Source organism: Nicotiana sylvestris, chromosome 4, assembly GCF_000393655.2.
Source record: "Nicotiana sylvestris chromosome 4, ASM39365v2, whole genome shotgun sequence".
NCBI lineage: Eukaryota > Viridiplantae > Streptophyta > Magnoliopsida > Solanales > Solanaceae > Nicotiana > Nicotiana sylvestris.
The window spans coordinates 161,010,213-161,033,689 of record NC_091060.1 but is presented as its reverse complement, the minus strand read 5'-3'; the positions used below and the strand labels follow the sequence as shown (position 1 = coordinate 161,033,689).

General features: G+C 38.2%; 2 protein-coding genes across 3 annotated transcripts; one reads left to right on the top strand and one right to left on the bottom strand.

Annotated features, from left to right (window-relative positions):
- Positions 1-2,750: 2,750 nt before the first annotated feature.
- LOC138890432 (uncharacterized) lies at positions 2,751-3,449 on the bottom strand. Its single transcript, XM_070173816.1, has one exon. It carries the CDS (start codon positions 3,447-3,449, stop codon positions 2,751-2,753), a length of 699 nt encoding a protein of 232 aa, XP_070029917.1.
- A 7,899-nt stretch (positions 3,450-11,348) lies between these two features.
- Positions 11,349-21,315, top strand: LOC104215059 (phosphatidate phosphatase PAH2-like). 2 transcript variants are annotated; one of them, XM_009764802.2, is made up of 11 exons: positions 11,351-14,106; positions 14,369-14,673; positions 14,800-14,873; positions 16,220-16,304; positions 16,590-16,676; positions 16,771-16,843; positions 17,784-17,827; positions 18,605-18,739; positions 18,816-18,914; positions 20,579-20,698; positions 20,899-21,315. In XM_009764802.2, the coding sequence occupies exons 1-10, from the start codon at positions 12,183-12,185 to the stop codon at positions 20,624-20,626; spliced, it is 2,874 nt and encodes a 957-aa protein (XP_009763104.1). In that variant the 5' UTR covers positions 11,351-12,182; the 3' UTR covers positions 20,627-20,698; positions 20,899-21,315. The 2 variants fall into 2 exon arrangements, with proteins under 2 accessions (XP_070028418.1, XP_009763104.1); XM_070172317.1 differs by lacking the exons at positions 16,771-16,843; positions 17,784-17,827; positions 18,605-18,739; ... (1 more) ...; positions 20,579-20,698; positions 20,899-21,315 and having other exon boundaries at positions 11,349-14,106; positions 16,549-16,595.
- The last annotated feature ends 2,162 nt before the right edge of the window (positions 21,316-23,477 follow it).

Genomic DNA, 23,477 nt, shown 5'->3' with positions numbered 1-23,477 from the left:
CCTAGACAAATTGAAGGAAAATCAAAATAAACTACCAAGACTCCTTTCGAATGGGGAGAGGAGTGGCTTTCCAATTATTAAGCTTTGTTTTTGGCCTAACGAATTGAATTTTTGCATTGTTAGGACCTTCACCACTTTCCACCATGTTCACACCGTCAAACAACTTCTCAAATCTTTCAACTAACTCCTTATCCAGCTTAATCATAGGATTGTGAATTGTTTTTACTGGGTGACTTCTGGTACCTGACTTGACAAATGATTTGGAAAGACGTGGGACTGACTTTGGAAGGACCCATGCCTTCTGTTTTAGCTTTCTGGCCCTTCTTATGTCTGCGGCAGTGGGCTTGAATCCCGGACCAAATGTTCCCAAGTTTTCAGGAAGAGACACCGGCTATATGATGCCTTGAAAAGATGAGCCCAAACCTTTACCAAGTACAAAACCATTCTTCAACATCTCATAGGCCACCATGACCGATGCGGCGGTTATCTTCAAATTTGGAATGTATTTCCCCTCTGGGATCTTTTCAACTGATACTGCATCAAAGACCTGATATACCCATGGCCCTTTGCCATCTTCAACTTCGATGAAAGGTATAATGGCATCACTTTGGGCACACATATTATCCTTACTGTGCACCACAACTTCCTGTCTGTCCCATTCAAATTTAACCATCTGATGCACAGTAGACGGCACTGCCTTTGCGGCATGAATCCAGGGTCGCCCTAGTAAAAGATTGTAAGAAACTGCCACGTCTAATACTTGGAATTCCATAGTGAACTCAACAGGCCCTATTGTCAGTTCCAGTAATATATCGCCTATTGAATCTTTGCCCCCGCCGTCGAACCCCCGAACACAAATGTTATTCTTGTGAATTCTGTCATTGTCCACTTTAAGCTTGCTTAGAGTGGAGAGAGGGCAAATGTTCGCACTGGAACCATTGTCAACCAATACCCGGGTAACCACAGAGTTCTCATACTTCACTGTAAGGTAAAGGGCTCTGTTATGCTCAGTACCTTCTATAGGCAATTCATCATCGGAAAAAGTAACTCTGTTTACTTCGAAGATTTTGTTGGCTATTTTTTCCAAGTGATTCACAGAGATCTTATCAGGAACGTGCGCTTCATTCAAGATTTTCATTAAAGCTTAACGGTGCTCATCCGAATAGATCAATAATGACAATAGGGAAATTTGAGCAGGCGTCTTTCTTAATTGTTCCACGATAGAGTAGTCTTGTAGCTTCATCTTCCTCAAGAATTCTTCTGCTTCTTCTTCAGTTACGGTTTTCTTTACCAGCACTGGATTATCTTTAGCTCTTCTTAACTCCTCGGGAGTAAAACACCTTCCCGAGCGAGTCAAACCTTATGCTTCATAGACTTCTTCTTTGACTTCCTTCCCTTTATACGTCACTGTTATCCGTTCGTAATTCCAAGGAACGGCCTTGCTGTTGATTATTGGCAACTAGGTTACCAGCTTGATAATTACCCAATCTGCGCAGGCACCTTCCACGATTATGACAGGTTTGCTGGCAGCTCCTGGTACAATCACCTTCATCCCTTCCTGTTTTGTTGCAACCTTTCTTGAAGATCCCTTCTCAATTTCTACAGATGGCCCAACACTCTTTTTGCTCGACTTAAGCACTGACTCCTCACCTGCTGATTGTTCAAATATCTTGACTCCACTGGACCGAATCATCATGACAGTCTGTGATGGCTTCTTGGGTTCCCCCTCCTCATGCACTATTTCAATCATATTTGCCTCCTGATGGGCTGGCATCGGATTCCTATTGATATTGGGTGCCTCGGGAGCTTGAACTTCAATTCTATTAGTATTAATGAGCTCTTGTATTGCACTTTTCAAGTGCCAGCACTTCTCTGTATCATGACCCGGAGTACCAGAACAATACTCACAACGAACAGTATAGTCAAGATTCTTTGGAGGAGGATTTGGCAGTTTGGACTGTATCGGCCTCAGCATATCCAACTGTCTTAGCCTGTGGAACAGACTAGTGTACGACTCTCCCAATGGAGTAAAGGTTTTCTTTTTCTGCAACCTTTCACCCTTAAATGCTTGACTAGGCTGGAAACTTAGTTCTCGTGGATATGGATAAGTATTTTGTGGAGAGGGAGCACGCCATTGCGTATGGGCAGGAGGTTAGTTGTATGCTTGTTCATGGTGGACGGAAAAATGAGGTTCTGGTGGGGGATAATAGTGTTGGGGTGGATTGTGGTAATAAGTTTGTTGGTAGGATCAAGGTTGATTGTAGTGGTAAGGTGAGCCTCTGGATCCGTACCAAGTTCCTGAATCAATCATTGTCGCGTCCTCTCTCTTCTTTTTCCCAATCCCTCCTATGCCGCCCTGAATAGCCTAATTAGTTGCTTTGATGGCCGAATAGCTCATAATTTTATTTGACTTGAGGCCTTCTTCTACCATGCCTCCCATCTTCACTACTTTGTTGAATGACTTCCCCACAGCTGAAACCAGATGGACATAGTAGGTAGGTTCTAAAGCCTGTAGGAAGTAATCCACCATCTCACTTTCCTTCATTGGGGGGTCTACTCTTGCTGCTTGCTCCCTCCATCGGAAAACCATATTCCCTGAAACTTTCGCTATGCTTTTTCTCCAGTTTAATCAAGGACAGTCGATCTGAAATGATCTCAAGCTTGTACTGGAAGTGACAAGCAAATGCTTGCGCCAGATCATCCCATATGTACCATCTTCCATGGTCTTGTCGGGTATACCATTCCAATGCTTATCCACTCAAACTCTGACTGAAGTAAGCCATTAACAATTCATCCTTTCCTCCCGCTCCCCTCATATTGCTGCAAAAACCCCTCAAGTGGGTTACCGGATCACCGTGCCCATTGTATAGATCGAACTTGGGCATCTTGAAACCTGCCGGCAATTGCACATTCAGAAATAGACATAGGTCCTTGTAGGCCACACTTACTTGTCCTCCCAATCCCCGTATGTACCTGAATGATTGTTCTAAGCTTTTGACTTTCCTGAACATCTCTTCCTGTTCAGGATTTTTGGATGGTTTATCAGCTTCTACCGGGAAGTCAAAGCGAGGAGTATAGGAATGGGTTTCTGGAGCTTTGAAAGTGGGCTCCGAGGGGTAGTATTGGTTGTCCTGGGCCTGGAATATTGGCTCGCTAGGATATTTGTGGAGTGTAGCTGGTGGAGGTGCTACGAAGACAAGAGTTACTGGTAGAGGAGGATATGGAATTCGTTTAGGGGGTGGAGACTGTGGCGTATGAGAAGTGGTGCCCCGGTAGTGTTGGTAAATGGGAAAGCTCGGGGATAGATCGGTGGCAGGATGATCCTGAGGTTGAGCCGGTGGTGGAGTGAAGGTAGGGTTAGCCGGGTAAGCTGATGGTGGTTGTCCTTTAGCCCAGGCCTGATACATTTCGGCCATTTGTTGTTTCAATTTGTACATCTCTTCTTTCATGGTATTGACATCCAACTCCTCCCCTTATCTCAAAGGATCGATGACACTGGTGTCTACATTTGGGATAAACATGATTATTTCACCTTTGGATCTGGTTTGGTATGGGTGGGTTGCCTGTATGCTTAGGTGAACTAACTGCTTGAATTCTGGAAACAACAACAAAACTTGTTAGTGATTAGAGATTTAACAAATAGACAACCGCACATAGGAATGCAATGCACCTAGGCAATTAGTCATTTCTATCATGTATTTGCTCGGTTGCTTGTGTCATCCCGGCTTTTCCTTTTTATGACCTTTCCCTTTTATTGTCACTCACACCTATCTTTTATTCCCTTTTTTTCTTTTTTCATTTTATTCTTTTCTTTTGGTTATGGTCGAATCCTATGGAGATTGCCTACGTATCATGACCCTGCATGAATCAGACCGAGCGTAGTTCTGGTGCAATAAAGTATAAAAATGAATAACAAAATATTTTTAATTCTTCTCATAAAAAGGAAACTCTTTGCATTACAGAGATTCAAACCTAAAAGACTCAAAAAAGGAAAACAACAGACTCCAACAGAAAAAGAAAGGTACAGACTCAAGTAAAATCAAGAATACATTAATGCTCCTGGTGCACGCGGGACATCATTCGGTCTCGCCACGGTCCTAAATGCGAGATCCCCTTGCAGTCGCTCCAAATCACTCATAACTTGGTGGACGAAAGTCATCACTGCAGCGAAAAAGGTGGTACAAGTCATGTCCTCGCACGTTTGGCACTTCATGGTAATGTAGTCAGCGATGGTTCTGATCATTTCTCTAATTCTGCCTTTTTCCTAAAGCAACCGCCTTATCTGCTGATTCCGGGCTTCTAACACTTGAGATTCATGAAGGTGTTGATTTTGCAACTATTGCATTCTTTCCTCCATCTGAGCCATCAGATCATAACAGCGCTTCCTATAAGCTTTGAAATCTTAAGCCTGCTTGACTGCCTCATTCTCGAGAGTGGCTATCTTTCTTCTTAGGATAGTGATGGTCCCTTCATAGTTCCTCTTCATTTTTTGCACAAACTTTGCCCGCTCTTCTGCCTTCTTTGTCCATTTTGCCCGAATTTTCGCTAGACCAGTTTTAGATTTTTTCAGGTATTCTTGATACTCGAGGGCTTTCTTTTTCAGACTGCTTATGAGTCTTTTATCAGCTGGCTTCTTTCCAGGTTTCTGGCAGCTATTTTCACCTTCTGGATCTGAGCTTTGAGGGCCTCATTTTCCTGAGCTAGTTTTTTCTTTTCTCCCTTGTCTGCAGCGGCTTGAACACCCTTTTCAAATTGAAGCTCCATGACTCGCCTTTCCAATTGGCTTATTTTGTCCATGTACTCGTTTTCTTTGGTCAACCAATCCCATTGCACCTGTGCCCCATCGGTGAATTGTTGGACATTGGGTCTCTTTGCGGGCCTCCCAGGGATCTGGAATCTTTTGCCGAACCAGACACTGTACTTAGGGTCCACTTCACCTCTAGCTAAATCTCGCACCATGGTCTTAGGTTCAAGAAACCTACATTCATTCCATATCTGGCGAATTTTCCCTTCTGGAAATGCGGCTTTTGGGCCCAGTTCAATGGCATATTTACTCAAATCTTCATCAGTGGGGATGGTTTGAAATCTTCCTAATTGGCGCAAAACCCCGAAGGGAGCATAAGGCTGGATGCTCCAGATGCCCATCAAAAGGATATAACATACTTCAGCTGACGTGTACACTACTTCGGTGACAGGAAACCATCCGAATGCCCACTCAATTTTATCAACAGTCAAGGATCTCAAATGTGTAAGCCAAGATTTAGTTCCATCGGGGAATTCAATACCTGCCACCCGGCTTCCAAATTCTTCAATGTAGCTCAAACCGTAATTCATATTCCCAACCCGGTGGCAGTGATGTTCTTGCATCCATAATTGTAACAACAGATTACAGCCTTGGAAGAACTTTCCCCCTTCCCGAAAGATAGTCAAGGCTCGGTAGATTTCAGATAAGATTAGAGGAACCACAGTGTTGTTGGCTTTCTTGATTGCAACATCGATCATTCCCACAAGACCTATCTCTATATTACCATCTTTTTGCAGACAAACCACAACACCCAAGAAGGCTACCATGAAAGCTAAACCCCGCCTTGTCTCCCATTTGTCTTTATTTTCGGCATGGGTTAGACTAGTGTTCGGCTCTTCAAAACCTCGGGGGTTACCATATCGATGATACAAGAACTGGAGCGTGCAATACCCTTTAGATAAATTTCCGTCCTGAATATCCCGACTAATACTCAGCAAATTCAGAAATCTATGGGGAGATACCGGTCTTGGTGCCAATGGATATCGACTTCAAAGGCTTCCGTTAAGGCCTGCATAACCCGCAACTTCCTCTAATGTAGGTGTAAGCTCAAAGTTAGAAAAGCAGAACACGATGCGAGTCGGGTCCCAAATAGGTATTAAAGCTTCAATTATGTCCAACCTTGGCTTGACATTCAATAGTCCGACGAGGCCTCCCAGAACTTTTACCATTGTTTCTCTACTGCCATTTCCTAGATCATTCCACCACATGTGGAGCTTTAAGGGGATCTCATTAAGGACTGTGAAGGGTTCAATTTTGTTTGTGCTCATCCTGCACATTTATTAAGGTGATTATTTTGACCCAAAAAGAAAAAGTAACACCATTTTTGCAAATACGACCTTTCTGCACTTCGGGGAAGAAGATTTTAAGGTTGTGCTTGCTAACCGTTTAAAAATGACCCAAGGTGGCTGTTCTTGCAAAAACAGCCTTCCGGCGTCCTTTGGGGACATTCGGCTTATTTTAAAAAAGAATGGCATCACCCGACTTATTTGTGACACAAATTAAAATTTTGTTGTTTTTGGGCTATTCTTGCAAAGAGGGAAAGTTGGACCCGATGAGGGTTGCCTACGTATCCCACATCTGGTGAGAATCAAACTGGCGTAGTTCGGGCAAATAAAACTATTTTTTGAAAACAAAACTCTTTTTTTTCATTTCATTTTTCTCAAAAAAAAATCGGCGGAGTTTCAGTACTATTTGGACATTGGTTTTTTTTAAAACAGGTGATTAACTCACTCAACCCTTATACCGCTATTTTCTTTTCCAATTTTTCTCTCATCATTCAAAAGTCGGTCAGCATGCGAACCCAAAGCAAATAAATGCACAAGTAGCACGTAAAATATGCATTAGTATGGTCTTTGATTATGGGTACACATGTTCTAGATGGACCAAACCCCTGTGTTGAGTCCCCTAAGTCAAATGCATATGATACAATCAACGTTCTTACTAGGGATCCGGCATGAGGCTGAGTTATTCTAGGTTTTAAACCTGGGTTTATTGTTCTAGACTTGGCTTACCCGAGCGGACAACTCGAGTCGAGGAGGGGCAGCATAGCAGGAATACAGAAGTTTCACCGGCTTTGCAACTTGTCCGAACCTCGTTCTAAAATGGGATAAGACTCTAGATAGAAGAGAAGACACACGAAGTGCACCCTTCTCCATGATTTAGAAGACTCAGAAAGAAGAGGGTTTCGTAGCAGTTTTATATACAATTCAAGCAATATCAAAGCAGTAAAAAGCAGCATTTAACACATTAGGTTCAAATATGTAAAAATCAGATAATAAATAAAAGCCAACTATAACAGTTATTCCAAGCTCGAATTTTGAACCCTGAACCAAAAGTTCTGGGTTCCAGTTCCCCAGCAGAGTCGCCAGAGCTGTCACACCTCCTTTTTACTATACCCGGAAGGGTATAAGGGAGTTTTTCCAATTAAAGGACAATCGAAGCGGGATTTATTTCAATTAAAATTCAGAGTCGCCACTTAGGATAATTTATGGTGTCCCAAGTCACCGGTTCAAATCCTGAATTGAGGAAAAGGTTGACTCTGTATTACAGTCCGCGAACCAAAAATCCGGGTAAGAAATTTTGTTAACTCGGGAGAAGGTGTTAGGCATTCTCGGTTTCCGTGGTTCTAGCACAATCGCTCAACTGTCATAACTGGCCTAATTATCTGATTTTGAACACTTTTAAACCTATGTGCATTTTTAGCTTTTAACCGCTTTTATTATTTTAAAGAAGATTTAATGTCGTCTAAAATATGTCTTTGGATCGCGCCACAGAAAATGCACCCACAATCCGAAACATATTTTTATCCAATGTTATTAAGATTTAGATTTGGGTCACATGAAATGCACACCCGAGTTTAGGAAGGTAAATTATTAAAATGACGCGCCTAAAACAACTACGCGTTTGCAACTTTGCGAGGGCCATGGAAATTTCACTAGGTGGCACGCCTCGATTTCTAAGGATAAAACAAGATTAATTATACGAGGGTCATGCAATTGTCATTTTTGTTCGGCACAGCGCACCTCAATTTATCCTAACCAAAATATTTCTAAGCTAACTTACAATGGTCATAAATTGTACAATTTGGCAAATATGGCACACCTCGATTTATTTTCTAAAAAAGGAATTATATTCAAACGGGAGCAATCACAGGAATTCTTGATTTACTGAAATTATTGCGAAGTCCAGAATTAAGTATTCCAAATGAGCTGGTGAGTTAAAGATCAACAGGCCGCCCAGTTTGGGCCCAAGCATGAGCCCAAGCTCAGATTGCGTAAATACAAATAAAAAAAACTAACGACGGAATCAGTACCAATGCAAGCAAACTTCGGAGTTATATTTCAATTTATCAATGAACAATTATCTGGTATTCTAGCCATGATTCAACTTTGAAAACAAAAACCCCATTTTTTGCAACTGACAGTATTTTAATTCCCAAGTCTCCAACTTGCCTTGCAATACAGTCCTAAAGATTTAAACCAAACCAATCTAATACAAGTAAAACCTATACACAACCAAACTAGTACTTTGCCATTTTTATAGTGAATTTGAGCGTAAACCTACATTAAAGAACCCCAGCGAACCTCAACCATAACCCTTCTAAAGGAAAATCAAAGACAAGCATTTAAAAAAAACATGAGAGTCTATGACCAGCTGAACCATCAATTGGCATTTTAAACGAAAAAACATGATACTTATACTAATTAATCTCTATTACAAGTATCCGATTGATATTCTTAAAATCAGAGTCCTAAACTATTTAATCAAACACTATGTTAATCAAAAGTCCATCCAGATTTACAAATTAAAGAAAACCCAAACAAGACCATAACTAAGCCAATGATCACACCAAACCTTTGTATTTCACATCCCATTGATTCAATTTCTGTATTTCATAAGAATAAAACACATTTCTGATTTGCAACTAGATAGGCCTCCAACAAATCCTTTTCCCAACATTCATTCAAATTTATTAAAAGAAAGCTAAATGGATAGAGTCCACAGTCCATTTTTCAATACAAACTACTGCTAACATTTAACAATAAAAGCCTTTAATAAACCTTACTTACCCGGGACTTTGAGTACGATTACTGACTATGCATGAACAAACATCATACAGGGCCTAACAGATCTAATGATGATTCAGACTTTAATACATAATGTTAATGGATCAGTTAATGATGGATCTAGATTATTGGATCTCTATTAATGACCATAAATCATTCAACCTTGTATGAAACCAACAAGATGAACTGAAGGTTCACCATATAAATACTAATACCATATCCTCTCTACTAGTAACTACAACATGTTCAACTAAACTGATTTGGACAAAATAATCACATTGAATAAACAGACAGATCAGAGAAGAACAAAATGGAATATTTTCTATGCTCCAATTCTTCATTTTCATTTTTTCATTCCTCAAATTCATTTCACAACAAAAGGAGTTACAGGATCGTGTACCTGGAAGTAAAAGAAGGAAGCAAAAAAGTGAGGTATCAACAGGAATCACAACAGAGCAACACCAGTTTCAACAAAACAACTCAAACTCAAGAAGATTGATATGAAGCAGTAGATGAAACAGTCCCAATCGAGTTGGGAATATGACAACTTCAAACCAAGCTTTTGAAAACCAGATTTAATCCGTTTCAGCTACCAGAATCTGCAATCACTTTAGAACCCTGATTTGGGATTTAAGATTCGACACGTTTCAGCCAGATTCGAGGGAAACCAGTGATATATTGGGCATGATGAGGTTATAGAGGTTATGGGGTGTTAGTTTGGGGTCGATTGGGTAAACTAGGGTTTGGGGTTCAAACTTCGATCGAAGATTCGACGAGTTCGGCTACGATTCGAAGGAAACGGTTTAGGGATTTGGGATGAGGAGGTGAAGGGGATTCTGGGGTGTAATTTTGGAAGGGATTCGACGTCGGCCGCCGCCGTAAGCGATTTCCGGCGGGCGGCAGACGGTGGTTTAGGGCGGGACTAGGGGGGGGGTTCTCTAGGAGATGGTGAGAGACGAAGAGGTAGGGGGGTTTGGTTTGGGGTAGGGGTAAGGGTTTTGGGTATATTAAATTAGCTAATTAATTTGGGTCGTTGGATAATTGGAATCCAACGGTTACGATTAACCTTTTAATGAAACGGGGTCGTTTGGTGTAGCAACTGGGGCGGTCCGGGTATGAGAACGAGTCGGGTTGTGAGGAAGGCTTTGGACCGTTCGATCAGGCTGATTCAACGGTCCAGATTGAAACGCCTGAAATGACGTCATTTGGTTGAGGCTGGAGACGGACTGGGTATTTGGGCCAGTTCGAACGGGTTTGGATGGTTTTTTGATGGGTTTTGGACTGATTTTGTGTTTGGGATGGGGATTTTTGGCCCAGATCTAGTTTCCTCTCTTTTATTAATTCTTTTTCTTTTCTTTTCTTCCTTTTTCTTTCAAAAATTAAAACTTAAAAATCCTAAATTAATCTATAAAAACCCAAATTATCTTAAAATACTAATTATCTCTAAATAATAATTATCACACATAATTAATACCAAATTAAAAGAAAATCGCAAAATTTTGACATTAAACACTAAAATGCAAAAATACGTTATGTTTTGTGAATTTTTCTTTTTTGTAAAACAACATTTTACTAAATTAACCAAAAAATGTAAAATCAAATCCTAAGTGCAGATGCTATATTTTTGAATTTTTTAATGCATTAATAAAGTTAAATATGCACACAAAGATATGCAAACAATTAGGAAAATCGCATAGTAATTCCTAGAATAACACATAATTAAAGAAAAGACCTAATTTTGGAAATTCTTTTAGAGTAATTCGTGTGAGGCAAAAATCACGTGCTCACACCTATTATGCTACTTCTACTTAAACTAAGTTATTCAAGTATTTGTATTAGCTAGACACAAAGTATTCTAGCAATTATGATTAACAAACTACAATGTATTTAATATGTTTCCTTTCATATAATTTAGATTTATCTTTTTGAATATTTAATCTTCTATTGACTTTATTCTTGAGTTTCAACTTGGTTAATATCTTTCCACTCGTGTGATTTATATTTTCTTTGCTTTTACTTGGATGCTTTTACGTTGCTGTAGAATAGTTGATGGATCTATACTCTAGCCATCTTTCATATTTTTTTTAAATCATCACCCTTTAAACGGTAAAAATGTCTAGAGAGTTTTGCTAGGTCATATAAAAAAAATATATGTTACTGCATTCTACGTCTACTGGTGAATTTTACATGACATTTAAAAAAATACAGAAAACTAATCGAACCGTACCGATACCGAAGAGAAACTGACGTGATTGGGACGGTTTCGAAAAGTTTAATTTTGGTTATACATAATAGAATAACCAAAAAATGGGTATGGTACAAATTTTATAAAATAACCGACCGAACCGAAACATTGACACCTGTGCTCAAAGTCCCTCGTTGAATTCAAAACTGACGTGTCACTGTCACATGTAGAAATCTTTTTTGCTTCTCCAAATGTTGTAAATCCTGCAAAAAAATCAATCAATTATACTAGTACTATATACCAAACATTACATTAACGTTGTATTTCCTGTTCAGTGTCTTCTAAGGTAAGTTCATCTTGTCTTTACAGAAAAACCCTTTTGATTTCACACTGTAATTTTATTCTTCGTTGATTACTTACACGTTATGTACATGTATTCATTTACGTAAATACAGGTCAGACTGTATAGTATAACTAGTAAAATTTTAGACACAAATGGCGGTGTCGTTTTATTGGACTATGTCAAATGATTATAGCAGAAGCACATTCGGATCATATTAAAAAGAATATGCTTTTTTTCAGCCAACTGTTCTTCAACTTAAAGTCTTGGCGGTTATTAGTTCTGAACTATGATTTCTTTTTTATTTTATATTTCTTTTTTGGTTTTCTTGATTTGGGACCCTAATCAGCTCAACACTGAATTTTGAGCTGGGTTCAGTTTCTGATGCCATTTATTACTGTTTTTTTGTTTGATTTGCTGGGTATTCAGCAAATTTTGTGTAATTGTTGTAGTGTATGTGTATCCCCTTTTAGTTTTTTCTTCTTTTTGTCTGCCTTTTTCCCAACAAAGACAGATTCTTTTCCTGATCAGTCTTTGAATTTTGATCAATTATTGTTCTTTGATCCTTTTTCTTGAAAATTCAAATAAGCCGGGGACAGTAAAGATTGGGGAAACTATTAAAAATTGGATCTTTATGGGAAATATTTGAAGAGTAATGGATGTGATGAGTGAAATGTAGCAATTGAGCTAAGAAACTACAATCTTGATGAATTGGGTTGTGATTTGTGATGTAGCAATAAGACTGTGTTAAGTGGGAGCTTTGGCAGATATTCATATTATTTAAAAATGAATACTATGGGGAGGATAGGTAGCTACATTGGGAGAGGAGTAAGTAGTGTTTCTGGGACTTTCCATCCATTTGGTGGTGCTGTGGATATCATAGTGGTGGAGCAACCGGATGGGAGCTTTAAATCCTCTCCTTGGTATGTTCGATTTGGGAAGTTTCAGGGGGTTCTGAAGGCGAAAGAAAAGGTGGTTCATATAACTGTCAATGGCGTTGAAGCGGGATTTCATATGTATTTGGATAATAGAGGACAAGCTTTCTTTCTAAAGGAGCTGGATATAGAAGATGGAGGAGACTCTTTATTTTCTTCTTCATCCTCGGGCGAGGATACTGATGGGCAAACGAGTAGTAAGCGGTCAACAAAATCAAAGACTAGCAACTATGATGCTGTTGACTCTATTTCAATTACTCAGATTAATGTGAGCGGTGAGGATGTCTTGGTGAGGGCTAATTCCCGAAGACCTGGGATTTTAGGCAGGGTTTTTGGGAGGAAGTCAATGAAGAATGACAGGCCTCTCGAGGAAGACACTAATGCCAGTGTTATCAGGGCAGACTCGTTGGAGCGTGCTGAAATGGCAGCTGATCTGTTAGAAATGAAGTGGTCTACTAATCTTACCCCCAAGAGATACAGTAGAGATTACGCCACACGAATTTCTGTCGAAGATACATCAAAGGGTGTTAAAGATGAGGACTTGCAAATTAATGACACAAAAAGTGATAGTTTTCCATCACATGATAACATGTTAGACAATCTTGATTTCCGTGAGCCTGCTTGTGGGAAGGATGATGGTAATCAACTGAAATTTCAGGCTCTGGAGAAGTCTGTCAAGAAAGCTAGTAAACATGTGTTATTTTCAGCTTCTGAGAATGCTACAAGAGTGTCAACTGTTGTCCAAGGTGGCGAACATTATAGCCGTGAAGAAAGCTTAAAGAGTTCTAATGACGGTGGTGACCTAGGCATAGTTAATGCTGATCATGATGCCAAGGGTATTACATTTATATCTGAGGTTGCAAATCCCAGTTCACAAGTTGTGAACTCCGCTGAGCTTGAGAAACACGATTCTTTTGCAACTAACCATCTTTCAGAGGAGGAAAATGAAACTGCTGCGGTCCAATCTTTTTCCTATTGTGAAACTGAAGAGAACTCAACAGCAGTGCTAAATGTTTCAATTGAACAAGTTACTCAAAACTTGTGTGCTTCTCGTGATCTAGAAGCTTCTATGGATCCCCAAACACTTCTTAGTGTGAATGATTTAATGAACTCTCAACCAGAAGAGGATTTACTAGTTGAAAAGGATCCTTCAAATGTTCAAGGATTTGAAAAAAATGATAACTGTTTCAAGGATTCAACCAACAAAATCTGTGCAAACTCAACCACTCATTTTTTGGTCTGTGAGAACGGCTCATTGAATAGCTCTGCTGCGGAAGCAGATTTTGGGTGGATTTTGCCTATCTCTTCTTCAGAGGCTCTAGGTGATCCTCATGAATCCAGCGGCAGTTTGGTCCCACTTACTGTTCCTTCATCAGAAAGCTTGGAGGAAGAGCAGCTTCTCTTTGGTGACATTGATGACTGTGGTGACACGGTTGCCAGATATGCAGAGTCCATTTCGTCAGATAATAAGGAAAAAGACTATCTAGTCCCAAAGAATGAGTCTGGTCCTGCTCTAGAAAAGTCTATCCAATGTGATTCACTATTTGTTGCAGATGGAAGAAAACTCAAAACTGTATCAAGCAACATTGACATCCCTGTAGTAGTTCAGAATAACGAAGTAATGCGGATGAGCAGATCTCTACCCAATATGTGGTCTCATGATAATGATATGCCTTCTAACCACGAGGACCTAAACTCATCAATTGTACTACAGACAACAGAAGTTGCTGAGGTTGCAGAGGAGGTGCAAAATTTTTCAGCCACTCCAGAAATTGGTAAGAGAATATATAAATGTGCACCTTTTTTTATTATCATTTTGAAGCTTATTATAATGTTTTTTCTACTCTTTACTTGTGTACTCTGTGTATAGTTTGAGTTCCAGATAATTTTTCTCATTTCTCTGCTGAAACTGTGATTTTACCTCGAGACACTTGAAGTTTGTTTTTGTTTTAGACCGCCTGAGTGGTGTTATGCTTCTTTGCTGGACCAATAAATTAGGCAAGATAATTATTGACGAGTTTAAATGAATCTTTACAGAAAGAGATGCCAGATCCAATAATTTATCGAGTAGGAGCTGGAGATCGTGGTCTTTTCCTTTTAAGAGATCAAAAAGCCAGAAAAGTTCTGGCTCGTCCGCGGATGAAGATGTAAATTCTGATGCTAAAAGTATTTCAAATAACACAGGTGGTGACAGAGAAAAAGATGTGCCCAGGCCAAGGATTTCTAAGAAGAAAATAATGTTAACCACTCCAACATCTGAACAGCTGGCCACTTTGAATCTGAAGGAAGGGAAGAATATAATTGTATTCACGTTTTCGACTGCAATGCTGGGAACACAGCAGGTCAATTGCTTGGACTCTTTTTTCATCCCCCTTTTGTGTTTGAGCACATTCAAGAAACTTTACATCTGTCTTTCTATGTGCAAACGCTTCCAAGCTTATAATTTGTTTGAGATGCATACTTCACAGGTTGATGCACATATATATTTGTGGAGATGGGACTCAAAGATTGTAATATCTGATGTTGATGGAACAATTACTAGGTAATTGATTCATTTCTACTACAGATTTTTGAATGGATGCCTTGGTGTTTATTATTCAATATCTATTTGTACAGGTCAGATATGCCAACTTTTTTCTGTTACAAAAATCTGTCTTATCCTTCTATTTTCTGGATAAGTAGGAATCATCTTGTCCAATCATCAACTTTAGCAAGTACATTTTTTGCCGTAAGTTGCTTTCTACATGTAGTTAACTTTGTGATTCACTTCCATGTCCAACAATCTAAGCGTTGGATGTGATATGTTCTCAATTGATGAGCCTTAACATGATGCACCAGGAACTGTTGAAAATTCCAGAAGCCGAGCACCCACCCTGCCCCATAGATTATCATTAACCAAATTTAAAAATAGAGTTCAATTTATAATTTATTGTAGAGAAAAACATTCAAAAGTTAGATATGAAGTGGACGTTTTGGTACGAATGAGATTTTATCTTTTTAAAAGGGAACCTTCAAGAGGGAATTTGGACACCATATTTGGAAACTTCTTCCAAATTTTCCCTTAACTGTGTACCAAAATTGTTTTTGATTGGTAGTACAAAATTGTATTATAACTAGAAATCAATTCAAACTTCTGATAGAGAATCAATGCTGAGAAAACTGCTGAACATTCATGTAACAACACCCATACTTTACACCATCTGCCCTTGAAACATTCTACTGGAAGATAGAGATTATTTGGTGGTGCAACCTGAAGTGTATAGTTATCAGAAAGAAGGAAATGAAGGATGTAGTACTTCTTTATTGGACTCCAGTAGGGATGTAAATTTAGCTGAGTTCAAGCAAATAATTGATAAGTTTGGCGTGCCTCCTGACTTTTAGATCAGCTAGATTGAGCCGTAGGATTTTTTGGTTGAGATTCTATGTTATGTCTTTCCATCAAAACATGGAATAGCAACTGAAAAAAACTGTCATTTCTAGCAAATTTTCCATCCCTTATCTTTTGTTTCGTTCTGCCCTCACTTCTACTAATTCATAAGTGTTACTTTTCAAAAGGCGGAAAAATTACAACTCTTCTTGGTTGAGTCATTCTTTATCTGGAAATATCTATAAACTGAGACGATATATTGAAACAAGTGGAAGTTGGTTTACATTTTTCAACTTGTTCGATCAGATCTCTAGGGTCCAAACTTTGTTATGCTGGTTTTCTTTTCTCCTCTTCAAACTTCTGTTGGGTCCACTCTTTGGTTCCTTGGTGAACGAGAAGAGTAAACTTTTATCTGAGCTGGTTGATATATGACAAATACCATAAATGTTTTATATAACAAAGGTAATATCCCCTCCTTTTCCCTGTGCGTCTCTGATGTGATATTTTTCTCAATTAAACAGATCTGATGTTCTAGGTCAGTTCATGCCTTTGGTTGGGATGGACTGGTCACAGACAGGCGTTGCACATCTTTTTTCGGCTATCAAGGTCCGTATACTTCATTGTTTTCTCTTCTCCCCCTTTCTTGAGGTTTATTCAGACTAAGTGTGAGAAGGTATTCTGCTACTCCTGTAGTTCTGGCAAGTAATCTGTCATTAGATCCCGGATTTTACTTTAAGAATGTTCGTCTTATATATTGTGAATATGTTTTCTGCCCTCTTTCCTCTGTTTGCTCAGGCTCGAAATGTTTCTACACTTCTATGTAAATAAAACAATTTCTCACTCATTATAGGATAAGAGTGCATAATCACTAGACAATCCTCTATGCTGCAGGAGAATGGATATCATTTGCTTTTCCTAAGTGCACGTGCTATTTCACAGGCCTATCTCACTAGACAATTCCTGTTTAAGCTTATGCAGGTAGTTTGATGAAAAGAAAATTTGGGTTAAGTAATCACCTATTTTCTCCTCATCCACTAATTTGACTTCATTTTTTTTTTGTTGATAATTTCAGAATGGAAAGGGATTACCGGAAGGACCAGTTCTTACATCTCCTGATGGAATTTTCCCTTCTCTATTTCGAGAAGGTCACCCGTTATTCCTTTCTCTATATTGTGAAGAGTTTTTTTTTCTTTGCTCCAAACTATGCATCCCATTGAGTTGCAAATATTCCGTTTTCCATATTCTTATGAATCATGTTTATTAGAATTAAACAAGCCCATCCATTATCACCTGGGTAGACTAAAAATAAGACCATGTTGTACTTTCTATCCTTGTATAATTTTTATTGGAGATGCTGGTAGAGCATTGAAGTAGAAGTAAGCTGTTGTTGCTTACTGTTTGCTTTCTCTCCTCTTTGATGAGCATATTTGCACCGCAAACCCACTCTTGCTACCCCACGTTTCTGAAAAGCATTTCCTTACTGCCAGAGTGCTATCATTGCTGCTCCCACTTTTATATGATTTTTTATTTAAGTGCATTTAAAGAGGGAATATATTCAAGAAGCAACAACTATTTTATTGGAATTATCTACTCCAGTGAACATGATAATGATGCCTGAAAGTTATATGCTATCAATTGTTTTTTCTGATTTTTCTCGCACTTTTTTATGTCCTTTTATATTTCTTTAGTTGTTCTTGCGATTTTTAACTATCCTACCAATGACAATTACCTCTATGACTCTGCGATAAAATAGAAAGATAGTTGTTATTTCTGGCAAACGTGCCTCAAACTGTATTAGTAATAACGTGCATTTAGAATGCAAACGGCATTATTGGTTCAGTCGCTGCTGGTTTCATGCAAAACGTATTATTGGTTCACTGGCTGCTGTTTCATGTTTTTGCTACATCATGAACTTAAAATGTGAAAGAGGCTATTTTCTTCGGCATTGTAACTTTAACCTCCGTGCTTGCAGCATGTCTTGATTGAGTAACTAAATATTGAGTAATTCCTTCCAGAAACTAAAAATGCTCCAAATGTTGCTAATATTATGATTGAGAGATGCATCTACCCTTTTACCTTTTGCAGTGGTTAGAAGAGTTCCTCATGAATTCAAAATCGCTTGCTTAGAGGTCAGTTTCTTGATTCAGATTTTCTTCTTTTCTTAATAGAAATTTTAGCTTATTAAGTAAACGCAGTTTTGCACGTCTTCCAAAGCCACGAGGCTAGGGAGGCTTTCAGACTTTTTCTTCGATGATCTGCATTGGCTAGATTGGTTTTGTCTTTTTACTGAAATAAAGACGACTTAATTCTATGTTTAGTCCAATTTTTGTTTTTTCTAGCTTAAGGGAGTTTTAACATGTAAACATTATACAACCCTGAGTAAGAGAAATAGATGGGTAGTTAGTGCTTTTGAATTTTGATGCACGAAGACTCACTGTTTACACTAGCAGATTTCCAAATGCTCAAAATGTCTAAACCAGCTGGTCGATACAATGAGATTTTGTCATTGTTTAACTGATCTTACTGCTGTTTAAGGTGATGAGAAATTGGTTGTTTGGTGTGCCGCGCTTAAAATATGGCTGTGCAGAAACATCAAAATGTGTTTAATGAAATAAATTGCAAGATGGATGTAATAGCTAACAAGAGAAAGCATGAAACTTTGGGAAACTTCTTTAACCATAAACGCAAGAAAGGTTTTCTTTCTTTTTCTTTCCCAGTATGTTGTTTTATTTTTCTGTTTATCATGGGTTTTTCTGTGGGAATAATAAAGTATGCAAATTCTTGAGGTCAAGGAGTGTCTAAATTACTGGCTTTGCAGAAGATATATTTACTAACTTTGAGCAATTTATCTTATATCTTATGGCAACAATTGCAGATTGATAACCTGTTAACTTTCAAGTTTGCAGGATGTAAAAGCATTGTTCCCTCCTGATAGGAATCCCTTTCCCTTCTATGCTGGTTTTGGAAACAGACACACGGATGAGATCAGCTACCTCAAGGTTGGAATACCTAAAGGGAAAATCTTTACCATCAATCCAAAGGTACGTACTGTTACTATCAATTGTTGCAGATAACTCTTAAAGAAAGTTTCTGATGACGTTTTTTTATAATCTACAGGGTCAAATTGTTGTAAATCACCACATAGATACTAAATCATATACCTCTCTTCATTGTCTTGTCAATGGCATGTTTCCAGCTATGTCCTCATGTGAGCAGGTTGGATTTTTCCCTTTTCGTATTTTTTATGAATGCTTATTAGCTGGTTAATCATGTGATAGAGTAAAGACAAGTATGTGATCTGTTCCTTCAATTTTTCTTCATCTGCAAAGAGACGTAGGATGTAATTAGATTTCTTGAAGTGGAGTAGAAGAGTCACTTTCGTCGTGATGTTCACTTTAACGACTCATCATCTTGTCTAGTCATGAACAACGTTTTCTTTATTTAGAGAGTTAAAACTTTTTCTAAAGATAGTAGGTTCAGACTTTAGAGTAGGTTCACTACACTCAAGTTCTCTCCCTCGTCTTCTGTGGAAGCTGAAACTTCTGGACTTGCCATCATTCTGTTTCAAAAGAATGTCTGTTGTGCAAGGTCCAGAAGCGAAGTAGCAGCCATTTGGTGTGCCCCTCTCTGCCTGCAGCGTTGTTGTAGTAGTGTTTTTTTTTGTTGCTGATTATTACTATTATCGAGGTTGGGATTGAGGCATAGTTATTGCATCATCGTTATCTTAGTTCTTTTGGATGACACCCACTTTTAAGTGTGTGCCCTTCTGGAACACTATCTATGGAAACGGGGTTGGACAAAATTCTGTTTCAATAATTGAACCAATCATAGAAAGTAAAAAGGTTAGACTTTAGGAATGTCCTTTTGGCTGGAAATTTTTTATGGCCAACATGAAAAGTCTAATAGTTAATGAATTGGAAGAGATACTTGGTTGTATCGTTTTGCAGGTCATGGAGCCTAATAGTGCTGAAATTTGAAATTTTATTTTAGAAAGTTAAAGCCACGTTACGGAGTAAAGAAAATTGAAGTAAAGAGCTTTGAACCTCAGTCCTTTTTGCTTGGCTGGACATGATTTTGTCATTGAACTGGAAAAATCATACTCAAATAAGGGATAACTAGCTTATCTCACTAAATAGTTGAGCTGGATAGCAAAAATACCAACATTTTCAGCTGAAGCTAAACTATTTTTTCAATGTAAATGTTTATCCCACACCACATTGGTTGAGGGAATAGGTTGTGTCCTTGTATGGTTTTGACAAATCTCGTCACACGATCTAGTTTTGCAGTTGAGTTAGGTTCGAGGTTAATTTTCTTAACATGATTTGACAACCAGACCCATCATTGTTGTAGTGTTTTCCAATGTTGTGGCCCTTCAATTTTGTTACTCATGTTCCAGATGTCTAGTGCTGGGTGTGCGGAGGTGTTACAGTCCCTGTTGAGGAAAGTTTTTGTTTTTTCTTTAGTTTGTAAATGTTAAATTAGATGGCAGCTTGTTGAAGACGTAATTAAGCAAATACTCTCTAACAGCTTGAGCTTTTGGATGAGATGGTCACACACTTCAATATAGTACCACGGTACGAGAGCAGACAGAGGTAAAGAGTTTTCACGTGTTTGGCCAATGATAAGGAATCAGGCCCGCACGTGAAGGAGCGTGTTAAAGACATAATTAAGTGAAAAAAGTGTGCTATCTCTAATAGCTTAAGCTTTTAGATCAGAAAGTCACACACAGTTCAACACAACTTAATCAGAGTGTTGCTTGATTGTATCCCGTATTCTTTGGTGCTATATGTGTTACCATGTAAATGCTTGCTTGATATACATCCAATGCCGACTGAAAAGCAAAACCTTACTCTTGCGCAACAATTTTCTGTTTTCTTCAGGAGGATTTTAATTCTTGGAATTTCTGGAGACTTCCACCTATTGATTGAAAATTAGCAGTCCATCCTAAACTATTTTTTGAGATTCAAGGGTGGTACTCCCACGGCCACGGAAAGATTCAGGTAACTATTGTTCAACCTTTAACTTAAAACTTGTTCTTGTTTCTAAGCTATAGCCTTGTCTGCATGCTAAAGATATCATTGCCAAAGACAGAACAACTGAAAGTACAGGATTTTGTTTGCCAAGACATAAGAGTAGATTCAGAACTCAATCTGTGGTCTAATGTATATGCTTTTACTTTTACTTTTTTTTTTTTTTGCAGCAAAAGGCTAGAGTCCATAATATAAATAGCTAGCATGTGCTTGACTGAACACACAGACAAGCTCATTGTAACTGTATATTGCACATGGAAGTGACTAGATACTGTTATTTTATACACTCATCCTGGAGGAAGAAAATCGTATACTCAATCTTCCGATATTGTACTCATCAATTATAGACTTGCCGATTAGCTTGGCCATACATGTTTATACATAATTATGGGAGGAAAATACAAATAGGTTCCACGTTACTCCTCCTCCAGGACGAGTTGAACTTTGTAAATTGTTGTAGTATTATATGTTCTTGAGCAGGTGTAGATTTTGTAGTAGTTCAGTCATTTATAGAAACTTTAGCTTGTAATGAAGAAAATTGTTATGGCAAACTGTTATTTATATGAAAAGCTGTTTTTAGCCTGTGATAGTCATTGACTGCAGAGTATGATGCTAATGATGCATACATATTTGACTTGTGAATGAGACATATCAGCGCGTAGCTGGTAAAGTTTGTGACCAGGAGATCACGAGGTTCAAGCCGTAGAAGCATTCTCTTGCAGAAATGCAGGGTAAGGCTGTGTACAATAGACCCTTGTGGTCCGGCCCTTCCCCGGACCCATGCACATAGTGGGAGCTTAGTGCACTGGGCTGCGCCCTTTTAATGAGACATATGAGTGTATTGCACCTGCATTTGAGGTAATTTATCTGTATGAAGGCTTTAAGTACTGGATTTAGTACTTGAAACTGTTTAAATTTATTTGTCTAGTAGTACGAGTGAGAGTTCGTCGTGCAATTTACTTGCGGACTATCCTCTCTCCTTTCCTCCTATGTAAGTGTGTAACAAAAGAATTTTTTTTAAATTTTTTCAAAGGAAAGCGATAGATTATATTAAATTAAACCACAAGTGTTACAAGTCTCAAATAATATTCAATAAATAAGTACATGCAGCAACATTTGTGAGAGACCCTTGAAATTAAAAAGAAAATACGAGTACACTCTAATACACTCTTGCCTTGTCTTCACTTTGTGTCCTCTCAAGTAAATACAGCTTGCACGCCTTAACAAACAAAAAAACTATTGATTTAACAGTCTATTTTTTTAATATACTATTTTTAATTGGTTACACATTTGGTACCTGTGTAATTTAACAACATACGAGTCACAGTATATTTTTTCGGGAAAAAATAAAAAATGGCTAGATTTATAACTGGTAATTAAAAAAATTCTACAATTTGAAAAGTAATCAAAATTTAGTCACTTTTTATGTAAGATAAAATCTGAACAAAAACGCCTTTAAAGATCCTGAAATATTCCAGCATAAAATGCTAGAGTTCGAATTTTTTCACATATGAGGTTCCAACATATTGTGCTGGAGTTCCAATATAATATGTGGGAAGTTTATATACAAGAGCTCCATAATCCAGCATATTTTCCTGGAACTTTTCATGTGCTGGAGGAGCTCCATAATTCCGCATATTATGCTGAAATTTTCCGTGTTTAAGCAAAACAGTGATTATTTTTCAATGACTTTACAAATGTTGTCTATTTTTGTGCTATTTTTTCCCTTCCATCTCAATTTATATGATACACTCTCCTTTTAGTTGATAAAAAAGAATATTGTATTTTATATTAAATAATTTTCTTAATTTACTTATTTTACCTTTAACGAGAGAATTTATAAATACATAAATATATATAATTTATCTTAAATCATAAATTTAAAAGTCTTTTATTTTCCTCAATATTAAATGGAGACAAAAGAAGTATAAGTGTATAAAATTACTACTCCATTAGAGACATTGGTGGTGTCGTCTTATTGGACTGTGTCAAATTAATTAGGAAAAATACCAGCTATATTCATTTATAAAACAAAAATGCTCAATTCATAAAATATTACTAAATATTAGACAAATGGTTATTTGTAGCGAAAAAAAGTTAAATTTTTGCTTTCTTTTGAGTGTTTGCTATTAGAATAGATTTGACACATCTTAAAGAGTTTGAATCTCAGTTTTGAAATGGTTTGAATCTCAGTTCATCTCGCACTTCTAGAGGGCAGTACAACGTGAGTTGAGCACGCATGTTGAGTTGAGCACAACATTTCATCCCCAGATGGACGGACAGTCCGAGCGCACTATTCAGATATTGTAAGACATGTTTCGCGCTTGTGTTATGGATTTCGGGGGCTCTTAGGATTAGTTCTTGCCACTTGCGGAGTTTGCCTACACTAACAACTATCACTCGAGCATTCAGATGGCTCCGTATGAGGCATTATGCGGGAGGCGGTGCCGATTGCCAATTGGATGGTTCAAGCTAGGGGAGGCTTGGTTATTGGGTACAAATTTGGTACAGGATGCCTTGGATAAGGTCAAGATTATTCAGGATCAATTTCGCACAGCTCAGTCTAGGCAGAAGAGTTATGCCGACCGTAGAGTTCGTGATGTTGCATTCATGGATAGAAATAGGGTATTGCTCCGGGTTTCACCCATGAAGAGTGTGATGAGGTTCGGAAAAAGGGCAAGTTGAGCCCTAGGTATATCGCACCCTTTGAGATTCTTGAGAGGGTGGGTGAGGTGGCCTACAAACTCGC